Source organism: Dromaius novaehollandiae, chromosome 3, assembly GCF_036370855.1.
Source record: "Dromaius novaehollandiae isolate bDroNov1 chromosome 3, bDroNov1.hap1, whole genome shotgun sequence".
NCBI lineage: Eukaryota > Metazoa > Chordata > Aves > Casuariiformes > Dromaiidae > Dromaius > Dromaius novaehollandiae.
The window spans coordinates 117,080,599-117,107,763 of record NC_088100.1 but is presented as its reverse complement, the minus strand read 5'-3'; the positions used below and the strand labels follow the sequence as shown (position 1 = coordinate 117,107,763).

The following is a 27,165-nucleotide window of genomic DNA, read 5'->3' as shown; positions in this document are numbered from 1 at the left end:
ATAGAGTATCCACCTTTGACACAGTGCACCTTTAACACACAGCAACATGCCACACATTAGGCTTAGACAAAGAATTGCTTTGCTTCAGCATTAAAGTTGTGGAGTATAGCCTTTTCTCTGCAGTTGAAAGATATGGTGACAGACTATAACAACATTTTTCTGCTTCAAGATGTTCTAAACAAAATTATTAAAAAGTTAGAAAACTTAAATTTATGGATTAACTACTTTGCAAGTGCCTTTTTTGAACTATCTCAAATTCGGAAACAACACAGGTAGTTCTACATAAGTATTCAATACCACAGTAAACTTCTACCTGTGAATATACACCTTAATAAAACAAACAATACCAGCACTAATTTTAGATGAGGCAGAAACTGCTCTAATCACTGCCCTTTTATTGCTGCTAGTTGAGTTCCGTTTTTTGGAATAGTTCTGTTTGCCTTCTAAGGAGGTAGTAGAAGAGGAAGAGCTGCTGGATCCAAGAAAAGCTGAAAGACATAAATGGAAATAGTCTTTCAGAGATCATATTGAGGAAAGAACAAATTAAGCAAGAAGGGAAAGCTTCTGGAGCTCAAAGGAGCTCATCTGTTCTTTCTAGTGGGTAGGATACAAAGTAAAGGGCCAAAAAAGTGTTTTTTTAAGGAGCAGTTTACACAAACATCTGTCAGGAATGACACAGGTACCCCTGACCCTGCCTCAGGAATAAGGTGATAGTTTGGGGCTTTTAGAGACTTCTTCTAGAATTATTTCTGTTATTCTATGAAAGTTTTTGTAAACAGTCCCAAGCGTATTTGTTAAAATATGGGAGTTTTAATAATAAGAGATCTTACCACCTCTCTTTCAGCAGCCACCTTATTAAAAAATTGATGAGAAATGGAAGGAAGGTGATAATATGTGAGTGAATTATTGTGTGAATGAAAGTCTACCGTATTCCATTACATACGCTATTAATATTAAAATCTGTACTATAAAATAAGAATGGGAAATACATCACTTTTATCTCCATTTGCAAACCCTGATGTCTAAGCTGTCCAGTAAGACTTATGTCCAGCTTTCCTCCTTCCTTTTCAAGTCTCTTCTCAATTCCTTCTCCTCCCTATGCTTTCACCCAAAATAAGGCAAGGTTCAGGAAGACAAGTTATGTATTATGCCTCAGTTTCTCAATGTGAAAAAATAAGATAATACTATTTATCAGACTTTCCAGAATGCTGAGAGGCTTAATTTATTAGTTTTTGCAAAGCACCTTGAGATCAACATTGGGTTAGTGATAAGAGGAATTCAATATTAATATAATTTAATCCTCCAATTTGGCAAAAAAGTAAATGGCAAAGAGGCTGTAGGCCATAGCAAAAACTTCGGTATCTGGAGGCAGAGAACAAAAATCTGAAGACTCTAAAATTAAGATACTGGCTGCAGCTATGTTGCAACAAAGAACATGCAAACTAATAAATGAATGGTGACTGAATAGGCAAAATTCAACCCCAAGTCCAAGGTATAAAAATACATGTGTGTGTGCAGGCAGGTACTAGAATTCTATATGTGGAAATCAGATTAGATAGATTCATTACATGAATCTATCATGAACTCAACATGAACTCAACAAAAATTTCTGGTACAGCAATACAGAAAACTAAGCCTGTCATGGACATGCTTCATTTATGGGAAATCATGGGTGGGAGGGGAAGGAAGAGCAGAAGGGACCTCAGCAGATCATATAATCCATTCTTCTGTCATCAGGCAAAAACAACAATTGTTTGATCATTCCTGACAGACGAGCGTTTGACCTGTTGTTAAAACCCCCCATCAGGAAGATCTTAGGACTTTCCCAGCAATGTATTTCATCACATAACTATCCATACTGTTACAGTTTTTTTCCCCCAATATAAAATCTGAATTACGGCAGTTTTAGATCAAGATTTCTTGTCTTACCCTCTTTACACATGCAGAATAGATTATACTTTTTCTTATATTTGAAAGCTTCCTGTTTTATCCCTCAGTCTTCTGTCCTTTTAACCACGCAATCACAAATTCCATTAGTCTTTTCTCATAAGTCATGTTTTTGATATTTCTAATTATTGTGGTGTCTTCTCTGAATTCTCTCCAGTTGGTTCACATCTTTTTTTGAAATGCAATGCCTAAAACTAGACACAGTGCTTTAGCTAAGGCATCAACTGTGCCCAGTAAAGCATCCAGGTTACTTTGTACATCTCATGGCTAATGCTCCTTTTTATACATTCCCATACGTTTCCCCTTTTTGCAACAGTATGACACTGATGACTCATTCTTACCTTGTAATACTCAATAACCCCAGGTCCGTGCCTACAAAACTACTACCCGGCATATCATTCCCTGTGTACATTTATAGAACTGATTGTTCCTGCCTTGCTACAGAACTGTGCAGTTGTCCTTATTCCTCTGCATCATTTTCCCTCCAGAAATTTTTTTTGAATTTGTCAAGGTTGCCTTTTTTTTTTTAATATTAATCCTCTCAATTATCTACCAGCATCACCTGCATATTTAGTGGCCAGACTCTCCATTCCCAGTGTCTTAACTGTTGATCAAAAAATTACCAGCCTCAGCACAAACTCCAGGAAAACCCGGAGCTGAAACAGCCTTCCGGTTTGACAAAGAACTACTCACAGCTACTTTCCAAGTTGGATTTCCCCACAGTTCTGCACTCACCTTACAGCACTATCATCTGAACCACTAATTCCCAAAACGAGGCTTATGTTCACATCATTTACAGCCTTCAAAGCCTTTGGAGGCCTTTTAATTGTGTCTATTATATCTACCAAACTAAGACACTGTACCACAAATTAATTTCGTTATGTGACCAGCAACCTGAAGACCAAGCCTTTAAGTGCCCTCCATGAACAATGCATTGGAAACCTCTGTCTGCACAAGAAGTATTTTAGTTCACTTCTGAAAAAGTGCCATATAGGACAGTACTTGAATATCTTACCCTACACCCTTCCCCAAGTCTCTTCCTCACAACTGTTCACTGACCGAGGATATAAGAAGATGCTTTTCTTCAAAAAGAGACTATTCAAAGTCATAATTGAAATTATTTCAAAGAAATACTGCTTTTACAAAAACTTAGTATGATTTTATAGAGCAAACCTCAAAATAAACCTGATTTTTACAGTATGTTAAAGACATCCCTGAAAGTCAGGTCCCTTTATGTTTTAAGTTCAGCACACAAAAACATGCAGCAGAAGTCACCATCCAATTCTGAAGCTAGATAATTACAGAGAATGATTCATATTTAAAAGCATGTTAAAAAAAAGCTAGAATTTCTTTTTTATATTTAGAGCTTGATACTATGAGTCTTACATGATACAATGCCAAGCCTGCCAAGGGCTGTTAGATCATAATACTTTATTATACAAAGCTCAAACATGCAAATAGCAGGAGAGAATAAAAATTCCAACAGAACACGTACATAGTTCTCCATCAAAATATGTGCAGCAATGATATAGGGCAAAAGTTCTCCCTCAGAAACACAGGAAGGTGAGACTCTCTGCATGATCATAAGAAGGCAGATCCTCTGTAAAAAAAATTACTACAAGATAGCTTTTCGCTTTAGGGGCTCGTCTTTATTATTGCCCACATATTTGTATAGAGGATATTACCAGGGCAATATTGCATGCCAAATGTCCGCACAAATTACTCTTGCTCCTAGTAGACTAATGTATGCTGTGAACTAATGTGCTTGGAACTTGAACACAGGCAAACAACTGTTCTTGTACCATAGATGCAGGGCTTTCAAGGAGGGAAGACAGCAATAGTACTCCCTCTGCCCTACCCAAAATTTTGCACAAGATGTTAAAAAATAAAATGAATGTAGTTACCTTCTTTTGCAGGTACAGTTTTTGCCCTGTCCGCAGTCATAAAGGTGGTTTCAGAACCACTGTCTTTTTTTAGTGCAGTTAGGCCTAGAATAAAAAATATAGAGAGAAAATTAAATATACATATCCTAACAACGAACAATAAAAGTCATGTATGAAAACAATTATTTGACAGATTTATAAATTATTGGATAAATCAAGTCATTTCCACCTCATCATTTCAATTTCACTGTGCTTCACACATGACAGATTGTAATCTTTAGAAAAGGCAGTAGTATATATTAGTTTATATAACAGTATAGTATAGCAGGGACTCCTACTTGTTTTTACTCATTTGAGTAAAACTACTTATCTCATGTGGACATCACTGGCAAACCACAGCCATTGTATTTGGATTCTCTCCCTCCTTCTCTTCACCCATTTCCTACGATGACACCTATGTGCACTGACACTCACAGAACCTAGGGCATTTGATGGTAACTGTAACGTTTCTTAGACTCTACATAAGCGGGTAAAACAATACGTCAGATTTGTTCTAATAGACCACCAGGGGTTAAAACCATTGACAACTTAAAATGGTCCAAAAGATCTTGCCAAACTATTAAAAGAGTTATTTGCCAAATATTAATGTTTATATTGAAGTAGTTTAAGTTAAATCTTTCAAACATTTACATTTATTATGTACACAATAGACAAAAATACTTTTACTACTTGAAGTAGAGTATTCACTAGCATTAATTCCATAATTTCTGCATTAAAGATTACATATAAAATCAAAGTCTGGAGACCAAATCTTTATTCAGACTACAAATAATGAAGTATGCCAATATCAATTTTAAGTAAAAAGCCTAACTCCTACAGCCACAACGTTGTGATATGCATATGAACTAATACTGCCACTTGTTACAATTCATGAACAGTCCTTTTGCATTTCTAACCATTTCCTACCCTAACTCAATAAAGAACAAACTTATCTATGATTTCCCCCTGCCCATTATGAAAAAAATACTTTTTATTTAACCATATCTCTCAGCTTAATTCAGCTACAGAAGGTAAACAAAAAGCTAGTTTGCAACTGTATTCTATTTTCAAAAGATTTTATATTTCATCCATTGAAGCATCAGATCAAAAAAGTAGTGTTCATGACTGATAACACATTTCTCACTTTGATCACAGTAATCCTTTTTCTAAAAACCTGAAAAAGAACTATCATCATCAATTGCATCTGATGGATTATTCAAATCCAGTAGAAACAAAGCAAATTTTAAAATCTCTATACAGTATCATAAGTAAATTTTACTTTGCAGCTTATAACCGTATCTACAAAAAGTGTATTAATTATTTTTCTTGGATCACTACAAACCAGTGTACTGCAGGAATGAAGTTTAAAGGAAAGAAGAAATTTAATCTGGTGACACATATAAACACCGCAAAACAAAATTTTGCTTTATCCTCCCACTCCAGCAAGTGAATCAGCCTGGCACATTAAGTCCACATTTAAGACCTTTCAGCACAAGAACATCTTACAAATGGCAGCTTGAAGATAACTGGGTTTGGACGTAAGCTCTGTTGGATAGATGATGCATAACTCACTCTGATTTTTACCTAAAACAAATATCAAATGCTTTAAATTTACAAAGACAGTTGTGCGCCTTTGTGACAGAAAAGGTGGTTTATCATTGAACTATCCTGAACATGCCGTCTGTGACAACGGAAACACTCACTTCCATTAGCTTAACAGTTTCTAAGCAGTTCACAATAAACTGGATCAAACACTGAAAAATATTTAACAGGAAAATCAATTTAGATCTGCTCCTGAGCAGTACTGCAAACAAGCTAATTATTCTGAGAAACATTTTTTGCAGGACATTGGTTTATAAATAGCTTAACTCTTGTGCTATTTGTAAATACTCATGATTAAGGCTTACTTCCCTCTCAATCTATAGAGCGAAGAGTTACATAAATCCTCCAAAATGCTGCCAAAATGTGTTATGCATCTCTTCTGCCAGCCTGTCACGTTATTTCCATATGCTGCATATTACTGGTAAAGAGTGGAACATTTTAGGGGACTTGAGCAAACTTGTTGAGAATGCATATACATCCTTCCATCTCTTAAGCTGTGCTGCCTTAGTATGAGTCATCAAAGCAGGATTCTAAAAGCAAAATAAATGCTAATGTAATATATTTAATGACATTATTATTATTTAGCCAGCCAGGCACAGGGCCAAATGATGCATGGGGGGCACTGTACACGCACACAACAGGAAAGAGTCAGCACTCCAAACACCTTACAATCTGAACAGATGAGAAAAGATGCATCATTCTTACTATGCAAGCAGGGAACTAATAAACAGAAGGATTTAGTAATCTGAATAAATTACTAAGAGACTGAAACAGAGCCAGGGACTGAGCCTACAACTCCGATCAGTAGACTGAGATCTTATTACAAGGACATCCGTTTTCTTCTAATTTGCCTCTGATTTCACTCACATAAATTAATGAGCAGAGAGAACACAATCAATCAAATTAGTTCCTTGATTATTTTGCCAGAAAATAAATTAAATTTAATCATTTTCTATAAATAAACTGTATATAGCTAAATGTCTGCATTTTCACTGATCTCAGTGAGATCTTTCAAGTTACTCAGGAAGATCTTAGCAAACGAAACCACACAGTTTTAGACATTTGACTGATATCACAGCCATTCAGAAATTACTTTAAAGGGCTGAGAATAAATGCTGCAGTGAACTTTTTTCATACAGTATATAAAGACCCTCACAGTATATCAGATCACCATAATTAACATCTCAGAACAAATTGACAGTTTCCCTGTCTCAGCTTCACTGTGGCTGAGACTCAGAAAAGAGCATCACAATTTTAGCAGAACTGGTCAAAGGTCTATGCCTGACCTGAGCAGAGTTACCTGTTTATGCAGAATTACTGAGGAAGATAGAAACTGGCACAGCATACCTGTCTTGTAAAGCAAGTAACGTAAAACAGAAAATTCAGAGCAAGGAGGCTGTTCCTCAACAACTATACACACCATCCTAGCAGTAACAATTTAAAGGTCAGTTAACTTCCATTAACGAGAATATTTAGTTACTACATATCTTATTACCTTCTCATACCAAGCAATGAACTAATTCCAAGCAAGTATTTTAATGCCAAGATTTACAGGATTGGTGCTAATTCCTGAAGATGAGTATCTCTCTATCCTGTCTCGACATTCAAGAAAATACTCACCAGAATTCACTTTGGAAGTTACGTGTGTCACATCGATTTTCTTGGATTTAACCAAAGGTGAAGACCGCATGGAAGAACTTCGTACTGAGCTTTTTTTGTGATCAGAAGCCTTGCTTATTTTAGAAAGAGGTGCAAAGATACCTGGAGAGAAAATTACATGTGCCAGAAAAGAACCAGGGACAATATTAACATGACAAAACTTTGGCTACTATCTCTTAGATCAATTAACCTAGGTATTTTTTCAGCCATGACCATAGCTGTTGTGCTCCCAAAGCACATGTAACATAAGAAGTTCTAGCTCAAATGGAACAGTGAAACTAAAAGGCATATGAAGCAACTGGACCAACGTAATTCAGAAAGTCAGTAAAACTATCTATTAAAATCTTTTTACCCCAGTGGTACCATTCAGCCTCCACTGTTACAAAACACAAGACTTTGTGTATCATGACTGTTAATGAGATATCAATGAAAATAATGTATACATCTGAATTTTATAAACCAAAGACAACCAGATGAAATTCTTTTAAGGCTCAAGCTGGAAGCTAAAAAGCAACTATATACATGAATCTCTCTTAAAAAAGAAGGCAAAGCAAGTAAAGAAACATTGCCAATACTATTACAACAAAAACACATAGCTTCAACGATACAGACAGAAAAACAGGAAAGGTCATTATCTCAGTTTCAAGGAATTACCAGAAATTTTGGCTGGTTGGTTGGGGTTTTTTTTGTAAACAGCCAAAAAATTAGGAATAGTTAAAAGAATCAATAAAGCCAAGCACTACGAAGAAAAGCATCAGAATTAGTAATCTGCACTGATTCTTCCAAAGGGGTCATATCTTCTCATACACTTTTTTCAAAATTCAGGTGATAAAAAAAATTTAAGACTTCTAAAGAATATAAAGGTTATACCGCGTTTTGGTGCGCACTTGAAGTACTGGACTTTTCCAACACTCCCATTGTTCTTGCCTTCCGGTTCATCCAGTTCTATGCCAGCCCACTGGCCACTGGCAAATTCAGTTGTGCCACAAAATCTTAATGTACCAACCTAAAGCAAAAAGCATCAATGTAGAGTGACTCTGTTAAACAACTACTGTTCACAAGAATGTAGCATAGCTTATGAAGAAGACAACAAGTCACCTCCAAGCTTTTGATCAGAACAGAAAGAAATGCAAATATAACAGTCTCCTGATTACCGACCTCCTTTTCTTTCAATGCCAGCTAATGCATTTTCCAACACATACTAGCCCTTTTGGGTAAATTTTATATTGAACAAAAGCAGTAGTTATTGACAGCTCTCATAACAGACAAGAATTAGACAGTAAGCACCATTGTACAATACAACTCCAAATCAGCAAGGTGCAGCAGTATATATATGCCTAACCTGAAGTTTTATTTTCACTGTCTTCCATGAGAATACTTAGGGAAACATGACTTAACATTTTGCTGAACTGGAGATTCCATAGAAATACTAGATTTAAAATTCTATAAATATATCTATACACACACACAGCGCAGAGGTTAAAGACTAAACACTGCCTAAGGGAAGACTTATGAAATTTTTTCAAAGAAAACCTTAAGTCTTTTATTCTCTCCTTCTGATTAAACAAAATTTAAAAATCCAACAAATGTTTTATACATTTTGTTGCTGTTTTAATATATATATTATGTAGACTCTGAACAGGTAACTAAGTCAAGAAAATCAGGACAGACCAGTCTTGCTGGTAGACCTCAGCCTCCACAAATGTACATTACAAGCTCACACACTTCAGCCAAATGTGGGAGAAATAACTAACAGAGATGCATTTAAAATTGATTTAAATTAATTTTTTATCTGATTTTTAAATTAGTTTTACTAACAAAAGCTTTTTGTCTTTCAGTTGCTCAATTTTCACTAGCTCATGTGACCTTAATACTATTAGTTCATTTTCACCATGATTTCACTGTCTAATCCAGCCTTCAGAAGAAGAATAAGCAGACAGAAAATGTTTTTTTGTTTAGTACAAAATCCTTCAGCTACGCTTTCTTCACGTTCTCTAAAGAAATAAACATGACCCAGAGCCTACTTTTCTTTTACTCTGAAGATCTCCTTTAAGCTTACTTGCTACAGGTAGGTATATTACACTGATCTATATCCAGGCTTTTTGGCTACCAAGCCACAGATGGAAATCAGCATGCAGAAGCTAGGCCAAGTGGCCCACCAGATTCCTCTGCACTCCAGGCACCATCCAAAGAGCAAAGGGAAGGGCCCACCAGACACCTTTAACTGGAGGAGACAGTAAAGCTGGGGCTCCAAACTCCTCTGCTCCTTTCTTTCAAAAGTTGCTACAATCCCCTATCACATCACCTCTAGGACATGGGAAGTATGGTAGAAACCAGAGAAAAGAGTTTTCTCCCAGCTATTGGTTTCTCTGCAATCCCATTTCACTGAGTCTCCATTCAGATAAGATATAATCTAGCATAGTAGGAGCAGATGAAGCTCAGCAACCCCAAATCATGTACATATACAACCCTGCTTATATACCCTATATATATTTATACCCTATAAAACAACTAGAATGACAGCTGAAGTAGGAATCAGGAGAGCAAAGTACTACCCAACTCCATTTACCCTCCAGCATCTACTGTGCTTGGCTCTCATTCCAGCTGTCTTAAACCTGTACGTTAGGAGACTGCAGAAGCAGGAAAGAGAAAAGGTATCGATAAACCCTGCTCAGTGCTGCTGTTCCAGTGCCCTCCTCCGAGTTTCTATATTCTCCAGAAGTGAGAAATGATCCAAGGCGAAGAACTGGGTACCATTTTGATCATCCTGTTCTCACATCTGCTCCACCCTGCACACATTTACGGTGGGAACAGGGAGGAGGAAACATTGTTACAGAGTATTCTCAAAAAAAAAAAGTCATCAAATGCAGAAAACTTCATTGATACACAGCAAACACGTCAAAAGTACAAGGATACCAAAGGCTCTTTCTTGGAGGAAAAATACACAAAAGTACTTTCTTCCCTTTCTTGCTAAAAAGTCTTTATTAACTTGTAGCTACATTATTATCAGCTCCCCTTGCTTTCATTGTGCAATGGCTTTCTGTAAAAGAAACTTCTATGGACATGTTACTGTCTTTAAAGAACAAGCAGTTTTCTGTACATATTCCAGTTAACATGCCTTCTGCATAGCTAGTGATTCCTTCTCTTTTCCTGTCCCTATTTAAAGAATACACCAAATGACAATACATAATGGAGGCTGCTTTGGACTCTCAGTGGAGTTCACTTTAATTGTGGTAAGTACAAACCTGAAGTTGTATTAGAGAAAATGCTTAAAGGCACACATTGCTACTCAAACATAAAATTTTGCTCGCAAATGCCTTCAATACTTGCCAGAAATATATCTACAATCTTCAAGAAAAAAAATACTAGCACTCTTAAATCATTTCGAAGTCATGCTTTCAAAGCAAATAAAAGGCGTGAATACTAACTGTAATAATCCTAATGTAACACTTTTCAAATACATTTTTTTAAATACGCCTTAGCAAGTTAGCTTCTTAAAAGCCATTGGAATTTGAGCTAGACCTGTATTAACACTTCTGCAGAACCATATAACAATCCCTTTGGCACAGCACTGCTTCAAAGATTTTAGCTGCATTGCACCAGTGAAACTGGGTTACTACAGGCTAAGCAGGATTAAGTTTTTTCTTTTACTGCCTTCTGGAAACTAACAAGGGTAATTCACGAACGCATACTTGTCATGTTGAAAGCTGGGCAACTCACAAGGTGGTCTAAATTTTACCATCATTTTGGAGTGACATCCAAAACGTTAATAAAAACTAAGCCATGCTTACGTATTGTAATGGGCTGTTAAAAAATTATTTGCAGAACAAAATGCAAACCTTACCTGCCAAAACAGCTTTTGATAGTAGTGAAAGACTTTAACACATAACCATCCTTACTATAAGGCTTTCTGCAACCAGATCTTTACTGCCCTCCAGAGTTCATACCCTCCAGAAAGTCTTTTAGATCTTCAAATTTTAAATATGTTTCCAAAGAGTCAAATAAATTTACTGTCCATAAATTATGAGGGTAGCATCAATTTACTCATCATACCTTCTGTCCTGCAATAATAACGCGATCTCCCAATTTGAGGCCAAGCGATAAAAGCATGGCCTTGCCTGTGATATGATCATAGTTTGGAATCATGGCTTTTGAGATGTCACATGAGAGAGGCACTGCATCCAGCAATATCTGCTTGATTTCTTTTGCACTGGCTGCTGCATCTGCCATTTCCAGTGGCATATCTACTGGATCAGGAACCACATCGGCTGGAATCTGCCCTTTGTCATTCTGTAGAAATGTAACACAGGACAGGATTTAATGCTGTGACAAGAGAAACCTGATTAGGCAAAAAAAATAGCAGTTTATGAAGTTTTAAATCATCTTCATTGGATATTTTCCATAGAATATAACCAAGTATAAAAACTTGTCTTCAAATATGGGTGTCAAATATTAGACATATAAACATTTACAGCATCTTAATTTCAAAAGTGCTAAGTCCCCAACATTTTTAATCTTAAGAACATCGTTAGTATGCAGGACATATTAGAAAAAAATGTTTATATCCAGGTACCTGAACCCAGATTCGGAAAAGTAAGCAAGAATTCTAGTCTATAATACTAATTTTAAAAGTAGTATTAACACCTCTCAAAGAATTTATCTTTCCCCAGTGCATAGTTTAAGCTTTGGTGAGGCTTATTCCAAATGTAAGATATACTTTTATTAACACATATAGCATGTATAGAATATACAAATAAAGATGGTATCTCAAATAAATACTTGAATAAAGTTGTTCATGTTTATTTAGATACAGGCTATTCCATGAGAATGAATTCCGTGAGGACAACAAGTCCTTAGTTTCCAAACCCTTCCCCTTCCCACAGAGCAGTAACTGTAGTGCCCCATACATCCCACGCGACACTTGCCCAAGGCCAGAGACAGTGAAGTTCTGGCTGATTGGGAGTTAAACCTAACTCAAGTGCACTTGCGCAGACAGCAAATACACTGTTTGGCTGTCCAGCGGCCACAATGGCAAGTTCTACTTACACCTTCGCTGGTGAAAGCCTCAGTAAAAATCTTTTGCCACCTGCCAATTTTTACAAAGTTTGTGGAAACATAACTATCTCAAACTCTTCCAAATTTGTGTGAACTGCCCCACTGTATTTGGAAATTGCTGGGAGCTCAAAAAGAAGAGTGAATGACAGACAACACAATAATATATGTTTTGTTTACTAGACCTTTTCTGGGGCCCCTATAAAATCTCCCTGTGTCAGTCCTGGAAAATTATAATCCTGATTCAGCACTTTTATCTGCTGTCCTCAAATAAGCAAACTATATACACTGCCTCTGGTCAGTTTTATTGCAGTGTTGAAGGTTTAAACATCTACCATTCTTTACAAATCTACAGCCATTCTGTAAGCAAAAGGACAGCCTCATTCAAGCCAGTGTACCTTAAAAACAGAATATGGCTGAGTTAAGGTTGGGTAGGGTGTTTGTTATTGAGTTTGCAGTCCTCACAGCAGCTATGGTTTGTGTCAGACCAGTCCTGCAATCCAGTCCACCAGGTGCCCTGCAAACCTCAGGGTCACCACAAGGTAGGGGGCAGAGCAGAGGCAAGCAGAAACAGGCAAGAGTGGGCAGTGGTACAGGATTGCTTTTTTCAATGGCAGAATCACTTTCGTGCCACATCAGAACGTCTGCGGAACCACAATGCAGTATTTCCCGTAACAACAGACTCTTAAAAATACAGGTGCCATATAGTTTGAAACATGCACATGAGCACGTCCTAACAATGCAAAGAGACAAACAGGATTTTCAAAGACGTCTTCACTGATTAGCATGCAGAAGTGGCTGAAACATGATGCTCCAGAAGATTTCACTTCATTGCTGGTACATAAAATAAGAACTTTTCAGTACCATGAAAACAGTTATAATTTCTAATTAAAGACTGAATTTCAAATGGAGAACTGAGATACTGCACTACACTGCACTACAAAAATCAAACAAGATTTGTGACTAGACACGTATAGCAGCATCTTACACTACAACTCAGGCCTACCATCTGGTTAGTAAGCAGAGCAGTTAATGTTTCTTCATTATCGGTTATTTACGCTAAGACTGAGATTACTAGTGCATTTCTGGAGGTCAAAGATTGCACTCCTTTATTTCTGAAAGGTCCACCTCTGTGCTGCAAGGTACAAAGTGGTATTAACAACTGAAAGTTCAGGCAACAAATGAAAAAGCATACTGACAGCTATTTAAATTAATTAGCTGGACCATGACATGAAAATACAAACTTTAACACAAAAATATGACATGGCAGACAAAATCATCCACTACAAATTACAAATAACTTTTCAGAAGCACTCTGTATAATATGTTTTTAGCAAACCAAAACCATGTTCCACTCTTCCAGCTGTTTCCTTCCCAGATAATCAAACCCATCACTTATTAGCCTTTTGCTGTATCTGCAATCTAACACCTTACCCTAAAGGCAGGATTTGCTCCATGTTCCAGTAAACATTTGACAGATCCCGTGCATAGGTTAAATGCAGCAATATGCAAAGCTGTTCCAAAATCAAAGTCACTGCAGGTGGCATCCACATCTGCAATTAAACATCATATGTGAGGGATGTAAGTCTGTTACTTGAAAGTTTCACCCTACATATTCCTTCACGGGACATTTAGGTTTATATTTTATGTTAATGTTTATACAGAGGCACCATTAATTGTAAACTGAATGCAGATGAGAAGTGATTCTACCTAGAACACCAACCCTAACTCTGTCTGTTCATTCATACTATAAACTAATCCAGAAGATGAGCAGCTGCTTTCATTCATTTTATAATACTGGTGACTTAACCGCAAAATTGTTGCTTAGCAGAATGCCCCATCTACTGTGCTAAAACTAAAAAGTTAGCAACTGTATGCTTGTGTGTAAATTAAAAACATTTCAGATTATATTTATATCATCTGTATAAAATAAGATGCATTTTCAATCAGTCCTTTCCCTTTGTGAGCAGGGAGTGGGGCAAGGGGAAATTGATTCTGCCTCTGCTTTACACTACCTTTATTACTAATGGCCAAGAACAAAGTAAGTGCTAGCAATCTTTAAAATTCTTGTTTTCAAAGAACTACACTGAGAAAGGTCTTGGACTGATGGTTTGGAAAATGTAGTACTGCCTCTGACTGAAACAACGTATTATACATTTCCATTGACTGATATGTTTCCCTAAAATATGCTTCAGCCTGCTATGAAGTTATTACTGTTCTAGAAGATTTCAGTTTTAATGTCTATTTAGTCTTGGGCTCCTCTCCTAAACTATACAAAAGAGATGTCAGGGTCAATTATGTATATGACCATTTATTAAAAATGCCAACTGATTTCATATACACACCAAAAGCCTACAAACATAAGCAATAATGTTCAAATTTGAAATACTGGCCAGGAACATAAAATTTACCACCTCTGGGCTGTACAGTCTCTTAGTATATTCCAGTTACAGTCTCTGTCCCAAAAAGACACTACCCCTTCTCACAAAGTGATAAACAAAGTATATTCCTACTTCATCAACAGTCTTACATAGTTATACTGATATAGAAGATATATTTCTATATATATCAACTTCAGACATATTGTGGATCAAAGAAAACAAACTTTGGATCAAGTTTTGACAGTCTTACAATTGCACCAATATAAACACCAACTTAGTAATCTAAAATTAACCGGCTCATACATGATAAAAGACTGCATTCGCATGATGTTATCACTACCTCAGCTATGAATGCAGAAGATCCTTTTATATATAAAACGTCAGAAGACCATTACCAGTTTAAAACTGTGTAGAAGCCATCTAATGGTATACAACCACGGAAATTTCCATATTCGATAAGGCCATCAACTGGCTATTTTCCACACATGTATGAACTGATTTGCAGAAATATTGATCAATAACTAACATCAGCAACTGAGTCAGCAACAGCTGCATGTACTCATTATCCTTTATTTTAAAAAGTCATTGATGTCTCTGTAGATTTTTTTTTTTTTAATTAGACTACCGTGACTTCCTCACACTTGCAAACTTCATGCTTGGAGTTTTTGAACGCTATTGTCTATTGCATTTTTCTAGGTCTAAGTTGCGTAATACAGGTGACAGAAAGAAACACATATAGATGAAACCCTAAATTTATTTAGCATCTTAGTCAGGTAATCCATTTAATTGTGTTAAGTGAATAACTACCTCCAAACTATCTGAGGGGAACTTAATATGCAGCAATAGTTTGCCATTAACAATCCAAATGGGTTACAGGCAATGTCTAACAGCATCATGCAACATTTCTCATTCTGCAAGGTTCAATTATTTTGATTTTTAAAAACACTAAAAATCTAAGCTCACACTAGCTCTCTATTCTAACAACTGAGAAGTAAACCTGTATAAAAAAATTTAACTGCAGAACTTCAGATAGGAAATAGCTAAGCAGTATATCAAAAGGAAAGAACTGTGGTACTAGCTGTCTGATGATGGGTGTCTATGAGTCAGTAAACCACTGGCTCGAAAGTTACATATTCATTAACAACTATTTCTTCTGCAGGTCAGTATGAATCCATCTAAGGTGTATTTGCCTTCTATACATATATCCTCCCTGCTCTGCAAACTGCCTGATGAAGAATGAAGTTAAAATTATTCTATTAATTCAAACAATCAGATGTTTTAATGCCACACTCAGAGCAAACCATTTTACATATATTTTGAGATAAAAATAATTATTTGTTCTAGTTACTTATCCAGGAGTTGCCAGCTGGCAAGGCATTTGACCAGATTAGTTTCCTTCAAATTCTGAGCAAATCCCTGCCCTTCCTGGAGGCACTGCAGAGGAGATGATGTGAACAACAAAGGCAGATGAGATCTGAAAGACCACCCATTCTGCTGGTGCAAGTCATGAAAACTGGACTGTAGAAATTTGATGTGGGTTTACTATTGTGCAATCATATTTTTTCTTCTGTTATCAACCAGCAGTTGTTACCTCTTAAGAAAGCGAAATCAATAGCAGCTATGTTTAACAATTACCTCTGCAATGATTCGAGACATGGTAAGCAAGCCATGTGTACCCCAAAAAACCTATTTTAATAAACAGCAGAATTTTAAGCTGTGAATAAAGAGTTGCTTTTCAGAGTTTTGAGATAGAGTCTTTAGTTATGGCTGGACAAAAAAGAGTATTAACCATTTTGCAAAATGGCACAATCAGAAGGATGTTCAGCAAAACAAATAAATAATTGTAGAGTTTTAGTATTAAAATTTGCTTACTGGTGTTGATATCCACACCAAATTAGGAACGAACGTTTTTCTCCTTTTCTGGTTCAGAATAATTTGCATTACTGTAAATACAACTTCAACAATCAACTCTTCATATCATCATTTTCAAAGACATATATGTATTCATTTATGCCAAACACTAAAATCAAACTGCTCCCTAGACATGACCTTCTAGACATTGTGTTTTTAAAAAGCAGATAGGTGAGGTGTGAGAAAAATGACCATGTCAAAATTACTTTGGCCACCAGTCAGTTATCTGTTGTTGCCAAATCTCCACCTTTCTTTTAACCTTCCCCCTGTATTTCAAGTGTACTTCTCAATGATTAGGATATCTTAAAAACCCTGAGAATTTACCAGAATAGTTACATCTTTGGTTTTCTGCATCCATTCTCTTATTCCTCAATCAACTACATAGAATTTACCTGTTTCCTTTCTGCTCTATCATATACTTCTCTCTTGTTTCGTACAGAGTCTCTGATCCCAGATTCTCAATTTTAAAAAAAAGCAATTGAGTCAGTACATTCACCACAAAAATTCAGACTAAGAGAAAATGTGCCAATGAAGTTGATGAAAAGAATAAGAAATTAGAAATTATTTCTGTACCATGGATAAACAAACCCTACCCTTAAAGACCAGTACACAACAGCCTGGGGTCAACAGAAGATCAAAATAGAGCCTACTGCACAAAACAAAGGTAACAATGCCTACCTTTTGGCTTTGCATTTTTCAAAATAACACTAATAAGTTCTGGAACATCAAAGTAAGCAGCATAATGCAAAGCATTCATATTTGTCCAGCGGCTGCGTAAACTACTATCAGCACCCAAATCAATAAGCTGGGTGGCAAATTTTACAGCAGTTTCAACATCACCTGCAAAGCAAATTTTGTAATATATGCATTAGAGATTTATTTAAATGATCACAGAAAATATGCACATGCTTATATGTCACATATAATGCACTTTAAACCTTAAAGCCTACAGCAAGCCAATTACTACAAGATGTTTCTGCTTTTAGGATTAGGGTAGAAAAATCTTTGCCTTTTATCATAAAGGGCTGAAATCTCTACTCTATTACATAACATTACCTATTTATCTCTAATGTACATAGCGTGTCACTCACCAAAACCCAGGGATATTAGTACTTGAAACAGGAGAAAAAAATTCCACAATACTAAAGTTTATTTTAACAGAAGATCTTCCACCACCAGAAAAGCTAACCTCTGCCAGACCTCACTCAGAAAATTAGTTCAAACCCACGATCCCTGTTTAGGATCAGCATAAAAATAGCACAACTGAGAAAAGCTAACAAGGGTCCTCAAGAAGACAGTTAAATGCGCTGTTATTTCTAGTAGTTACCATCATAATAACACAAACCTAGATTATTTTCTCCTCTGATTTCTTCTGATGTGATCAGCATGAATAAAAAGAATACGCAATCACCTAAAGGTTCTAGTTTCACTGACCTAAGAAAACTGTAGATTGCTCAGTTCACAATTTGTACCTCAGTCTGAAACAGCCTTTGCTACATTAAATATATTTTTAAGCTAGTAATATTGTTTGCAACATTAATACCAGTAACTCGTAATTTTTTCCAGTGGTAACTTCATGTACTGCTAACTTCCACAATCCTAACACTGCTACACTTCTCTATCTTCCTTTCTGATGGTTACTAAAAGAGCCAGAACCCTGTACTAAAAAATCTACTGCAAGAAAAGAATCTGTAATAGAGGGAGTTACCTCTGTGAATTAACTAGGGTCTATGAATTAACGTCTTTACTTACCAATACCATGAGCCCCTGATTTGCAAGTGTAATGCAAGAGAGTCATATCAGTCAGTCCATCTCTGTCATTCACATTGCAACCTCTTTTAATGATCTGTGGTGATGGAGAACAATCACATTTCAGCTCTGGCATATCTCTGACATAAGTATTATCCAGTAAGTTATTTCAGTTATATTGACACATGGATTTGTTTAAATGAATGCTAACAAAGAAGCCTGCCAGAATATACTGTAAGTGCAGAACTGAGCAACATGCACCAATACAATAAATAGCATTATCTGGATATCATTAACCTTCACTGTTTACAGATTATAATCTTCCTTATATTGTTACTTCTAACATACATTTCACATGCTGAAAAGTTAACTGTTTGACTGAACAACAGAAAAAAATAGATTACTTAAGAAGTCTCTCCCCCCTTCTTTGATCTCTCAACCACTTTTTCAAAAAGCCTCCAATTACAGATTGGTAGGAAAAATGCTTACCATATGTCTACCTACATAGAAAAGCCTGTAATCCAGAAGAAGAAAAATAAGAATGCAGGATGGAATTAATAAAAAACAAAGGGTCTTATGAAAGCAGGCTATTGCAATTCCCCAAAAGATTTCAGGTCCTAACACATTTTGTTACTTGAAACTAATATCCTTAAGGTTGGGCTTCACTGTAACTTTGTGTATCAGAGTTTTACTTAAGTAGGAAACTGAAATACCAAGATGGAGGGCATCTAAGCAAATAGCTGCTTTGAGAAGAAACATTCTGTCTTTACCATCTATCCAAATGTTCTCAATTTTTGTTAATCTTCTTCATCTTTCTAAAGGAAAACAAAGTATTTGGAATACAAAATTCTGATCAGTAACAACATGCTAAGAGACAAAAACAGTATCCGTATTTACGATCAGTTCTGCTTTTGAATAAATTGGTTTTTAGCATTGTCATTATTATAATATTTCTTTAACACTGAAAGCTTTCAAGGATCTTCATTTATTCCTCACCTCTTTCCCAATAATATCAATGTTCTGCTGGACCTGAGGAACCCACTGCCTTAAGATAGCAAACAGTTCAGAAACTGATGTTTTGGGGTCAAAAAGTATTTCTTGGCATGCTGCATCATTGGGATCAAAGAAGGAAAACTCTGTTAAAAAAAAAAAAAAGATTCCTTGTAAGTGCAAACACGCTCTAAGAATACATCTATTTTTCAGACTCAGAGGCAAAGAATAGGAGAGAGATTCACTTTACTACTGATCAGACTGGAAATTTGGGATCTCTGACTAATTTAGAAAACTCTTTCTTTAACATCTGGTCTTTTTTTTCCCTCTTACATTAAGGTCTTACTTACACTTTGGAAAAAGCTTTGCATCGGCAACTAGTATAACAGCACTGCAAGGCTGATTTAAAGCTTAGGCAAAGACCAATAGAGATGTGTAATGATTACACTAAAAAAGGTTTACTCTTGCTTCAAGCTAGCCAAAGACTGCTGATTCTAAGCTGTTCCCAAGCACAAACAAGCCTCTTGAAATCTCAGTCGAGTGATGAAATGTGCACGATATCTCCATAAGCTACAGAGCATGCATTTTCCCTCTTTTTTGATCCCAATTTTCATAAAACATACCAAAACATATACAGGAAAGCATTCCATACCCTGCATTATTTTCAGAAACATCGTGAACGTATAAAACCCCGTGAAACTGGTGGTAGCTCCAAGTAACAAACACCTTTGAAAATTAAGCCACCAACAACCAAGACCAGAAAGAATTTTATTTTTAAGACTTTAAGCTTCATTGAGCAACCCAAAGTCCAGGTATAGGAAACCCTTTATTATTAAAGTGTGACATTTCATGTTACTTACAGGTGTGTATGCATACACATACTGCATTTTAAATTTATTGAATTTCTTCCAACTCTGCAAAATTATATGAAGACATCTGGATAGCCATGACTATCAGGAGAAGGAATGGAAGTAGAACATACCCTCATCAGCAAGTGAGTGAATAATGGAAAACACTGAACTTTTACCTGCTGCAGCTACCACAGAGTTGCCCTTTAAAAAGGTTTCAAATTAATATATGATGTCAGTTTGCATCAATCAAAAATACAAGGCTCTCAGAACAGAGGAACAAGCTGAGTAAAAATAGGGCATCAGGTATTTGAAACAGGGCTGGATGTATGACATGGGATAAATCACCTCTAGGTGAATCATCATAACCTTTCCTCAAAAACAGCACACCACATTTTCAAATTGAATCAAGAAATAAAAGAACATATGGAGCTCACTTCTTGGCGATGTAGAGTTTCTCTAACTACATTTTCTTGATGCAACAAGAATGAAAAAGGAGGACCTCTTCACTGACATTTAGCATGAATTTTGATTTGCATCTAAATTGTAAAAAAAAAAAAATATAAAACAAAAATTCCTCTCCCTGCACTACACAATGTGGGCTTTTTAACCTAAGTCCCATGCATTGACACAGATCTACTAGTTTATCTACTAATGTTTAACCTTTGCCTGGACCTCAGCTGATTGCATGCTGAAAGCTATGAAGGAAATCCACTATCAGTCAACAAGATTAATGATCTTACATGACATGCATGATTATCATTCTGCCAGGAAGCTTTGTAGCTACGAACCTGAAATTCAATCTATATATCAGAAATCAACTCTATCAGACTGTTACAACCAGCATGTGAGGATAAAAAAAGAGAATATATTAATAACAACCATCAGTGCTTAATAGCTGATCAGCTGCAGTGTTTGTAAGAGCAAACCAAAGAAATGTCTTAGAAAATCTCTTAGAAGTTCCATAAAAAGTAAATTTTATTTTTATCTGGAAGAAGAATTTGGCAGAAGAAGGTTAAACCTCAATAGATGAAATATCCTTAGTTGTTCCACCACTAGCTGTCCTCTAGCCTCATGCGCATGTACATACATAACGCTTTCAAATACATTCTTATAAAGACGTCACCAGCACACTCCAACTAAGAAACTGTAAGAAATGCAGTCCTACACAAGTATAGCTATATAAACTAAGAAATAAAATTACTGTTTCATATGTGACAACATCCTCCTATAAAAGGAAGTCTTTTTATTCACTGGGTAGGCACAGATGAGACAGATATTAGCGGTACTGTAAATATATTTGCAGATATCACAACACAGGAAAGTTTAAAGAAGGACAAAAGGAAAATATTTCTAGGGGATAAGAAAGCAGAATGGAACAAATTATGGAAGTACTTAAGGCAGAATAGGACAGAAGGACAGAAAAAAAAGCTATGAGAACGAGGGTAAACTGTATAAAGATGCGCGTGTACTAAAAACATATCAGCTGGAAGTCTTAAGTTTCCAAACCCATGCTAACTCATCAGACGGGTCTCAGGAGCACTAAGTCTACCAAAGACAAAACACTATGTTAGGTGTATCTAGGTCTTCTTAAAATAGTTGACCGTTCTAATCATGCATGGGGAAAATGGAGTTGGAGAAAGAAATTTTTAAAGGTGTCTAGACACCATTGACATCTTCCACAATATTCAAAGGCCTTATAATTTTAGCGACTTATTGAAATCCTTACCCACAGAGACATTACATACTGTATTTTAAATATGACTGTAATTTATTCACACGAAGACCGTTCAAAATTATTTCAAAAGCCAATCACCAATCCTTGCAATAATTTTCTATTAAAACCTATGCCACAGTCCTCACCACCCCAAACACCTAGACTTTAACAGAAATTTTCCCCTATATTGTTTAAACGCTAAAAGCACAGAGAAACAGTAAAACTATTCTTATAACAGATTTTAAATGTAATGTAGATGCTTAACTATATTTGAATTTAATCACTGCAATTTTTCAGCATTTTCTTTTAATACAATATGTATTTCTACATTTAGATGTAAACAATCTATAAACATCTGACCACCCATACAGAAGAAGAAAAAGTATAAAGATGATAATTAAAAATGTACACGGTAAGTAAACTGAAAAAGATGTAGGGAGGGGGGTTCTTCATCTTGAATTTCATTTAAAGACTCATTAGAGAATTCATTCAACAAGCAATAAAATTTGGAATAAATCAAGAGTTTAATTTATTGTCTGTCAAAGTAGCTCCACAAATTCGTTTTCTGTTAAAGTACATACCACAGTCTGAAGGCATTGGTGCTGCAGCAACAGAAAAAGTAACAGATGATTCTGAGCTTGGGAATAAAAATGGATCTCTTTCAGCGAGGAAATCTCCTTCTAAGGAAGGTTCTGGGAGATCCTCTATGGTCATCTTCTAGAAGGCCACTTTAATAGGAGCAAAAAAAATGGATAAATAACCTTGTTGGAAATACTGTGGACCAGTTCTATTATGATAAGACGTAATGTGCAATGAAGTTAAAATTTTTCCTTTAATAAACATGCAAAACATTAATACTGTACAAGCTAGTAAGATGCATTTATTAGTAGAAGCTAGTAGACTGAGTATAGTGTCAAGGATAACCAACTGCCAGTTTTGACTTCATCACTCATTTTGCATGTTATTAATGGAAAACATGAAATTTCTCCCAGTTTTTCCACTTGGGCAATGAGGAAAACAATGCAACAGCTGGAAGGCACACTGTGATGTTTTACACCTATACGAAAACGTGAAGCATCAAGTACTGTTCTTCATACGCAGCACGTCTCTTTCTTTCCTTCACTGTGAACGAGAACACTCACGCTACCAACTACGGCTTTCTCCTCTTTCCAAATTCTCATCACTTTAATCTTCCCACACAAAGCTGCAAACGATGCATCACTGAGTGATTCATTCCTGAACTCATGATTCTGTATCAGCTCCTTTCCCAACCTTTCCTTTCTGTTTTAAAATAGCGTACTTACCACAGTGTTGTAACCTCCACTCTAGCGTTTCCAGTCAACTTTTCAAGCCTTACAGCAACCTTGGAGAGAAAACAAAAATTAAATGGTCATACAGACTTCTAGTCGCGTTTTCTAACAACCAGGCCAATTTACATTCTAGTTACAGCTCAATGCTAAGATCAGAGGAGAGCTGGCTACAACTTGAATGATAAGGTATCTATGCGAGCAAATTCAGTAAGAAACAGAGAGAAGTGCTATTCTTAATTAAAACTGACATTACTGAATTACCAGAGACTACACCTCAAAACTGAAAAACTAAACTCTGTATTTTGAACTTTCACGATTATACACATCATCCTCACAGTAAAAGCAGCACTTCTACTAAACATGCTAACATGCATGCATGCATGCAGATTGCTACACACTGCTGTTAACTCAGGAAATTGTTTAGCCAGTCAGCCTGACAGAGAAAAAATTTATGGAGCTTCAAGGTATGCTTATTTTTATTAAGTATATACAGTAAGTGAACAGCAAAACAAGAGTGAGTAGAGTCTTTTTTGAGACTTACTTTAATTTTTTTTATATATCATACATGCATCAAGCTATTTTAATAGACTTATTCTAATATTTCCAAAAATAAATTTGCACATTATTTTGGAACCTCATACAATCTACATACTAATAAAAAAGACATTCTAACAATGGATTAGGGATGCTAATCTTGAAATAAGTAAATAAAAATCTCCTCTCCTTCTACATCATGCACCGCTCACTGTTCTCAACTTAGAAAAGAGATCTAGATGAAAATGGGGTGTATTCTTCCAAGTAGCTTATTTCCTCAATCCACTGCAGCTGTACAAATGCATGTGCTGGTACAACAAGGAGGATGTCACTGTGGAAGGACAAGACTACTTCTTCCCACAGGATTACCCAATTACCTTGGTTTAGGAATCCTTGGATCCCATATGGGCAATAGGATCATGAATTATTTCAATTATTATTTTCATCCAGTAAGGACAAGTTACAGGTTTACATTTTGAATGGCTTTATAATCACCATAAACTTGACAGCAATGACTTTCTTTGATCATGGACAGTTTAACAGGCTATTAAGTCACTAATTTTCTCTTTTTATGGTAACAGTGAAATTAACTTGGTACCATCTGTTACTGGTTCAGAGACTGTAGGGAAAAACAAAAACCAAAAAACTTTGTAAGACACATGAATCAGGAACAGTTTTTCACGGGTAACACACTGGAAACTCAACAAATGCACAAAGAAAACTAGAACAAATAAGCACATGTACAGAAGAGATGATAGTTGAATCTGTTACATCAGAAAAAATACAAGCAAGGAATTCACAGTGCTTTTTTCATAGCCCTGCTGGTACAACAGTGAACAAACAAAAGAAATTCAATGAAAAGTAGTCAGACCTCGCTGAGCAGATGGAAAACAAGAAGATGGGCAATTTATAAGGTGTAATCAGGAAAAGTTTTGGGGACTAGAAATCAGCAGGGTATTTGAAAATTAATACATAAAAGACAGTTGTGGACAGAGCAGTGGACTAAACAGAATAGGATCTGTCCTTTTGCAAGGATCCAGGGCATCTTTTACTTTGTAGGGCCAGAGGGGAGAACGCAATCTCTCATGCAAAGGAAAAGAATTCAACGCACAAACTAGCAAAGCAGGCAGGGAAACAACCCCGGTTGTTGGGTAGGTAACATGAAGATCCAAGTGCTATGACAAATATGCCCGCTCACCACTGTAAAGAATGGCTACAAATGTTTACACAAGTGCCATTACCTCCTGACCCAAGCTAGTACATCCATACATTGTGAGATTTTAATTCGGATCTAGAAATATATTATCATATTGTGACACAGTACTGAGCTACGCAATGTCAATGCAACTGTGTGTTCTGCACCCACGACTACCTCTGCAGACGGTGAGCTCAAATATAAGACATCACAACCTGTGAATGTGATGCAAGCATACCTGGAAAGGCAAAGGGAAAACCAAAGGCTGAAAACAGTTTTAGAGAAAAGTAAAGACAGAAAGACAGAGCAAAAATGCAAGAGCCTCAGGTATTAATAATACCTGCAATATACAGACGCAGGGGATGAGACCTAGTGGAATGGAACATCTGTATCTTCTGGAATAACTTCCAGCAGAGTAATGATTTCCCTACAGAGCAGATGACATTAGTAGGATCGGATGATTAGGGAGACAGTAGAAAACAGTAAGAGAAATTCAATGAAAGAAATGACAGAATTTTCCTTTCCACAGTAATGCCTAACTATGGCACCACTAAGTGTAGTACTGTGTTGTAGCAAGTACCATACCTACTATTTGCCAGCCATACCGCTGCTGCAACTGAATTTTTCGGTCTGAAAATAAAAAAATATATATATCACTGAAAGAAAAACTAAGAAAACTTGAAGGAGTCATCAGATGCATAGGCACTCACATTGGCAAGACTGAAGAACAAGCACAGTTTTCCCAACTTCCACACCTTACAGAGAATGCGAATGGTACCTCTACACATTAAAAAAAAAAAAACTGGTCTTGCAATAATGGATCCAACTTTTTTATATACTTCAGGTTTTGTAATTTGAAATTTTATGTTAAAACCTAAGTATAAAATTTTCTTGCAACAGCTGTAATGATCGCTTGAAAAGGTTAACGTAGATTAAGTAATAAAACACAATTTCACTAGAGCTTTGATGGCAGAACTTGTCATAAATGTGATGTTATTTTTGACAAAATTCTGTATAACGGGCTATCTATGATCTTAAAAATTTATAATGAGAAGGAGAACCAAACGCTTCAGAGAACAAGACTCTTAGTATAAACTGTCTGCTTGTTCTGTAAAATTTACAGCACAAGAGATGCATCGTGTGAATAAAGACACACTCAAGACTGGTTTCTCAGCTAGAGCGTGAAGCCTTCCTGCAAACTTGGCAGTGTTTTGGGAAGTTCGAAGTTTAGGAGAGTTTTGCTTTCAGGACTGTCAACGTTGCCTGCGTTAATTTAAACTTCCATTCATTTCCTCCTCCAGCAAGAAGAAAACGCAGCTCGGGCACTGTGCAACCACCACCACACGCTGGCTCCTAGAACGAGCCCCTACCGAGAGCGCAGCAGGGCACACGGCAGCGGCGGTTCCCAGCAGCCTCAGCCAGCCTCTCCTCCCTCCCCGGGCTCGGACACACGATGACATTCCCGTAGGATGAAATTACATCTCGGCTCCAAAGGGCTGACGCGATCGCACCAGTCACGTTATGTTACGCTATATGACTATGCACAGAGTAAGATGTACAGCGAGATAAGCCAGATTTGGTGGGGGGGAACGAAACCACCGAACCACCGTTTGGGCTCTAAACCTCTCCTTTAATCTGAACTGCCTTAGAGAAACCCAAGCCCGGCGCAGGCGGGCCGCGGGGGCCCACGGCCGGTGCCAGGACCCGGCCGCGGCCCGCTGCCAGGCGGCTGCCGCCGCCGCGCGCCTCGCGGCCCTCCCAACGGCCCCAGCGGCCTCGCCCAACGGCCGCCCCCTCCCCGGGCACCGCCGCTGCCACCCCGCCCCCACCGCCACCCCGGGAGGCGCCTCGGCGCGGGGCAGGGGAGGGGGGAAGGAGGCCGCCGGTGCCGCGCCCTCCCCCAGGCGGGAGGCGCGGCTGCCGCCGCCGGTACCTGCTCGCCGCGGGGGGCGCGGGCCGGTCCGGGCCGCTGCCGGGGCCGGGGCCTCCCGCGCCCGCTCCGAGCTCAGGGGAGCCCAGCGCCGCGCCGCCCCGCCCCGCCCCCGCGCGGCGTACACCACGCCCCTCCGCCCACAGCCTATGGGCTGCCAGCGCGGCCCTGCCGCCCCGCCCCCCGCGCGTTCGGGCCCCGCCCCTCGGCGTGCTAACGGCTGCGCGGGGCGGGGGGAATCCCCCCAACTCGTTGGGGGTGGCGGGGGGGCGTCGAGGAGGCCGAAAGGGCTCTTTCCGCCTCAAAACATGTTGGAGCCCCTTTGCCTTTCTGCGGACAAGCAGCAGAGTGAAGGGTACTGAAATAGTCGTAGGGCTTTTGCCAAAGTCTAGTCAGGGTGAGTCAGGTAATGGCAGAG

At 37.5% G+C, this 27,165-nt stretch overlaps 1 protein-coding gene across 5 annotated transcripts in view; it reads right to left on the bottom strand.

Moving 5' to 3' along the window:
• Positions 1–26,879, bottom strand: part of CLIP4 (CAP-Gly domain containing linker protein family member 4) — a 33,608-nt gene extending 6,729 nt beyond the window's left edge. The window contains exons 1-13 of one of the 5 annotated variants that reach the window (XM_064509911.1): positions 26,751–26,879; positions 25,403–25,447; positions 23,083–23,141; positions 22,360–22,506; positions 19,220–19,359; positions 18,227–18,320; positions 17,153–17,314; positions 13,617–13,735; positions 11,184–11,420; positions 8,001–8,136; positions 7,092–7,232; positions 3,852–3,935; positions 348–488 (exon numbers count right to left, since the gene is read on the bottom strand). In XM_064509911.1, the coding sequence (XP_064365981.1) occupies positions 348–488; positions 3,852–3,935; positions 7,092–7,232; positions 8,001–8,136; positions 11,184–11,420; positions 13,617–13,735; positions 17,153–17,314; positions 18,227–18,320; positions 19,220–19,359; positions 22,360–22,492 (1,387 nt within the window). In that variant the 5' untranslated portion in view covers positions 22,493–22,506; positions 23,083–23,141; positions 25,403–25,447; positions 26,751–26,879. Of the gene's footprint in view, positions 1–347; positions 489–3,851; positions 3,936–7,091; positions 7,233–8,000; positions 8,137–11,183; positions 11,421–13,616; positions 13,736–17,152; positions 17,315–18,226; positions 18,321–19,219; positions 19,360–22,359; positions 22,507–23,082; positions 23,142–25,402; positions 25,448–25,527; positions 25,547–26,187; positions 26,207–26,750 lie in introns of those variants that run through there. The other 4 variants (XM_064509914.1, XM_064509913.1, XM_026094575.2 and 1 more) reach the window with 4 other exon arrangements.
• Positions 26,880–27,165: the final 286 nt, after the last annotated feature.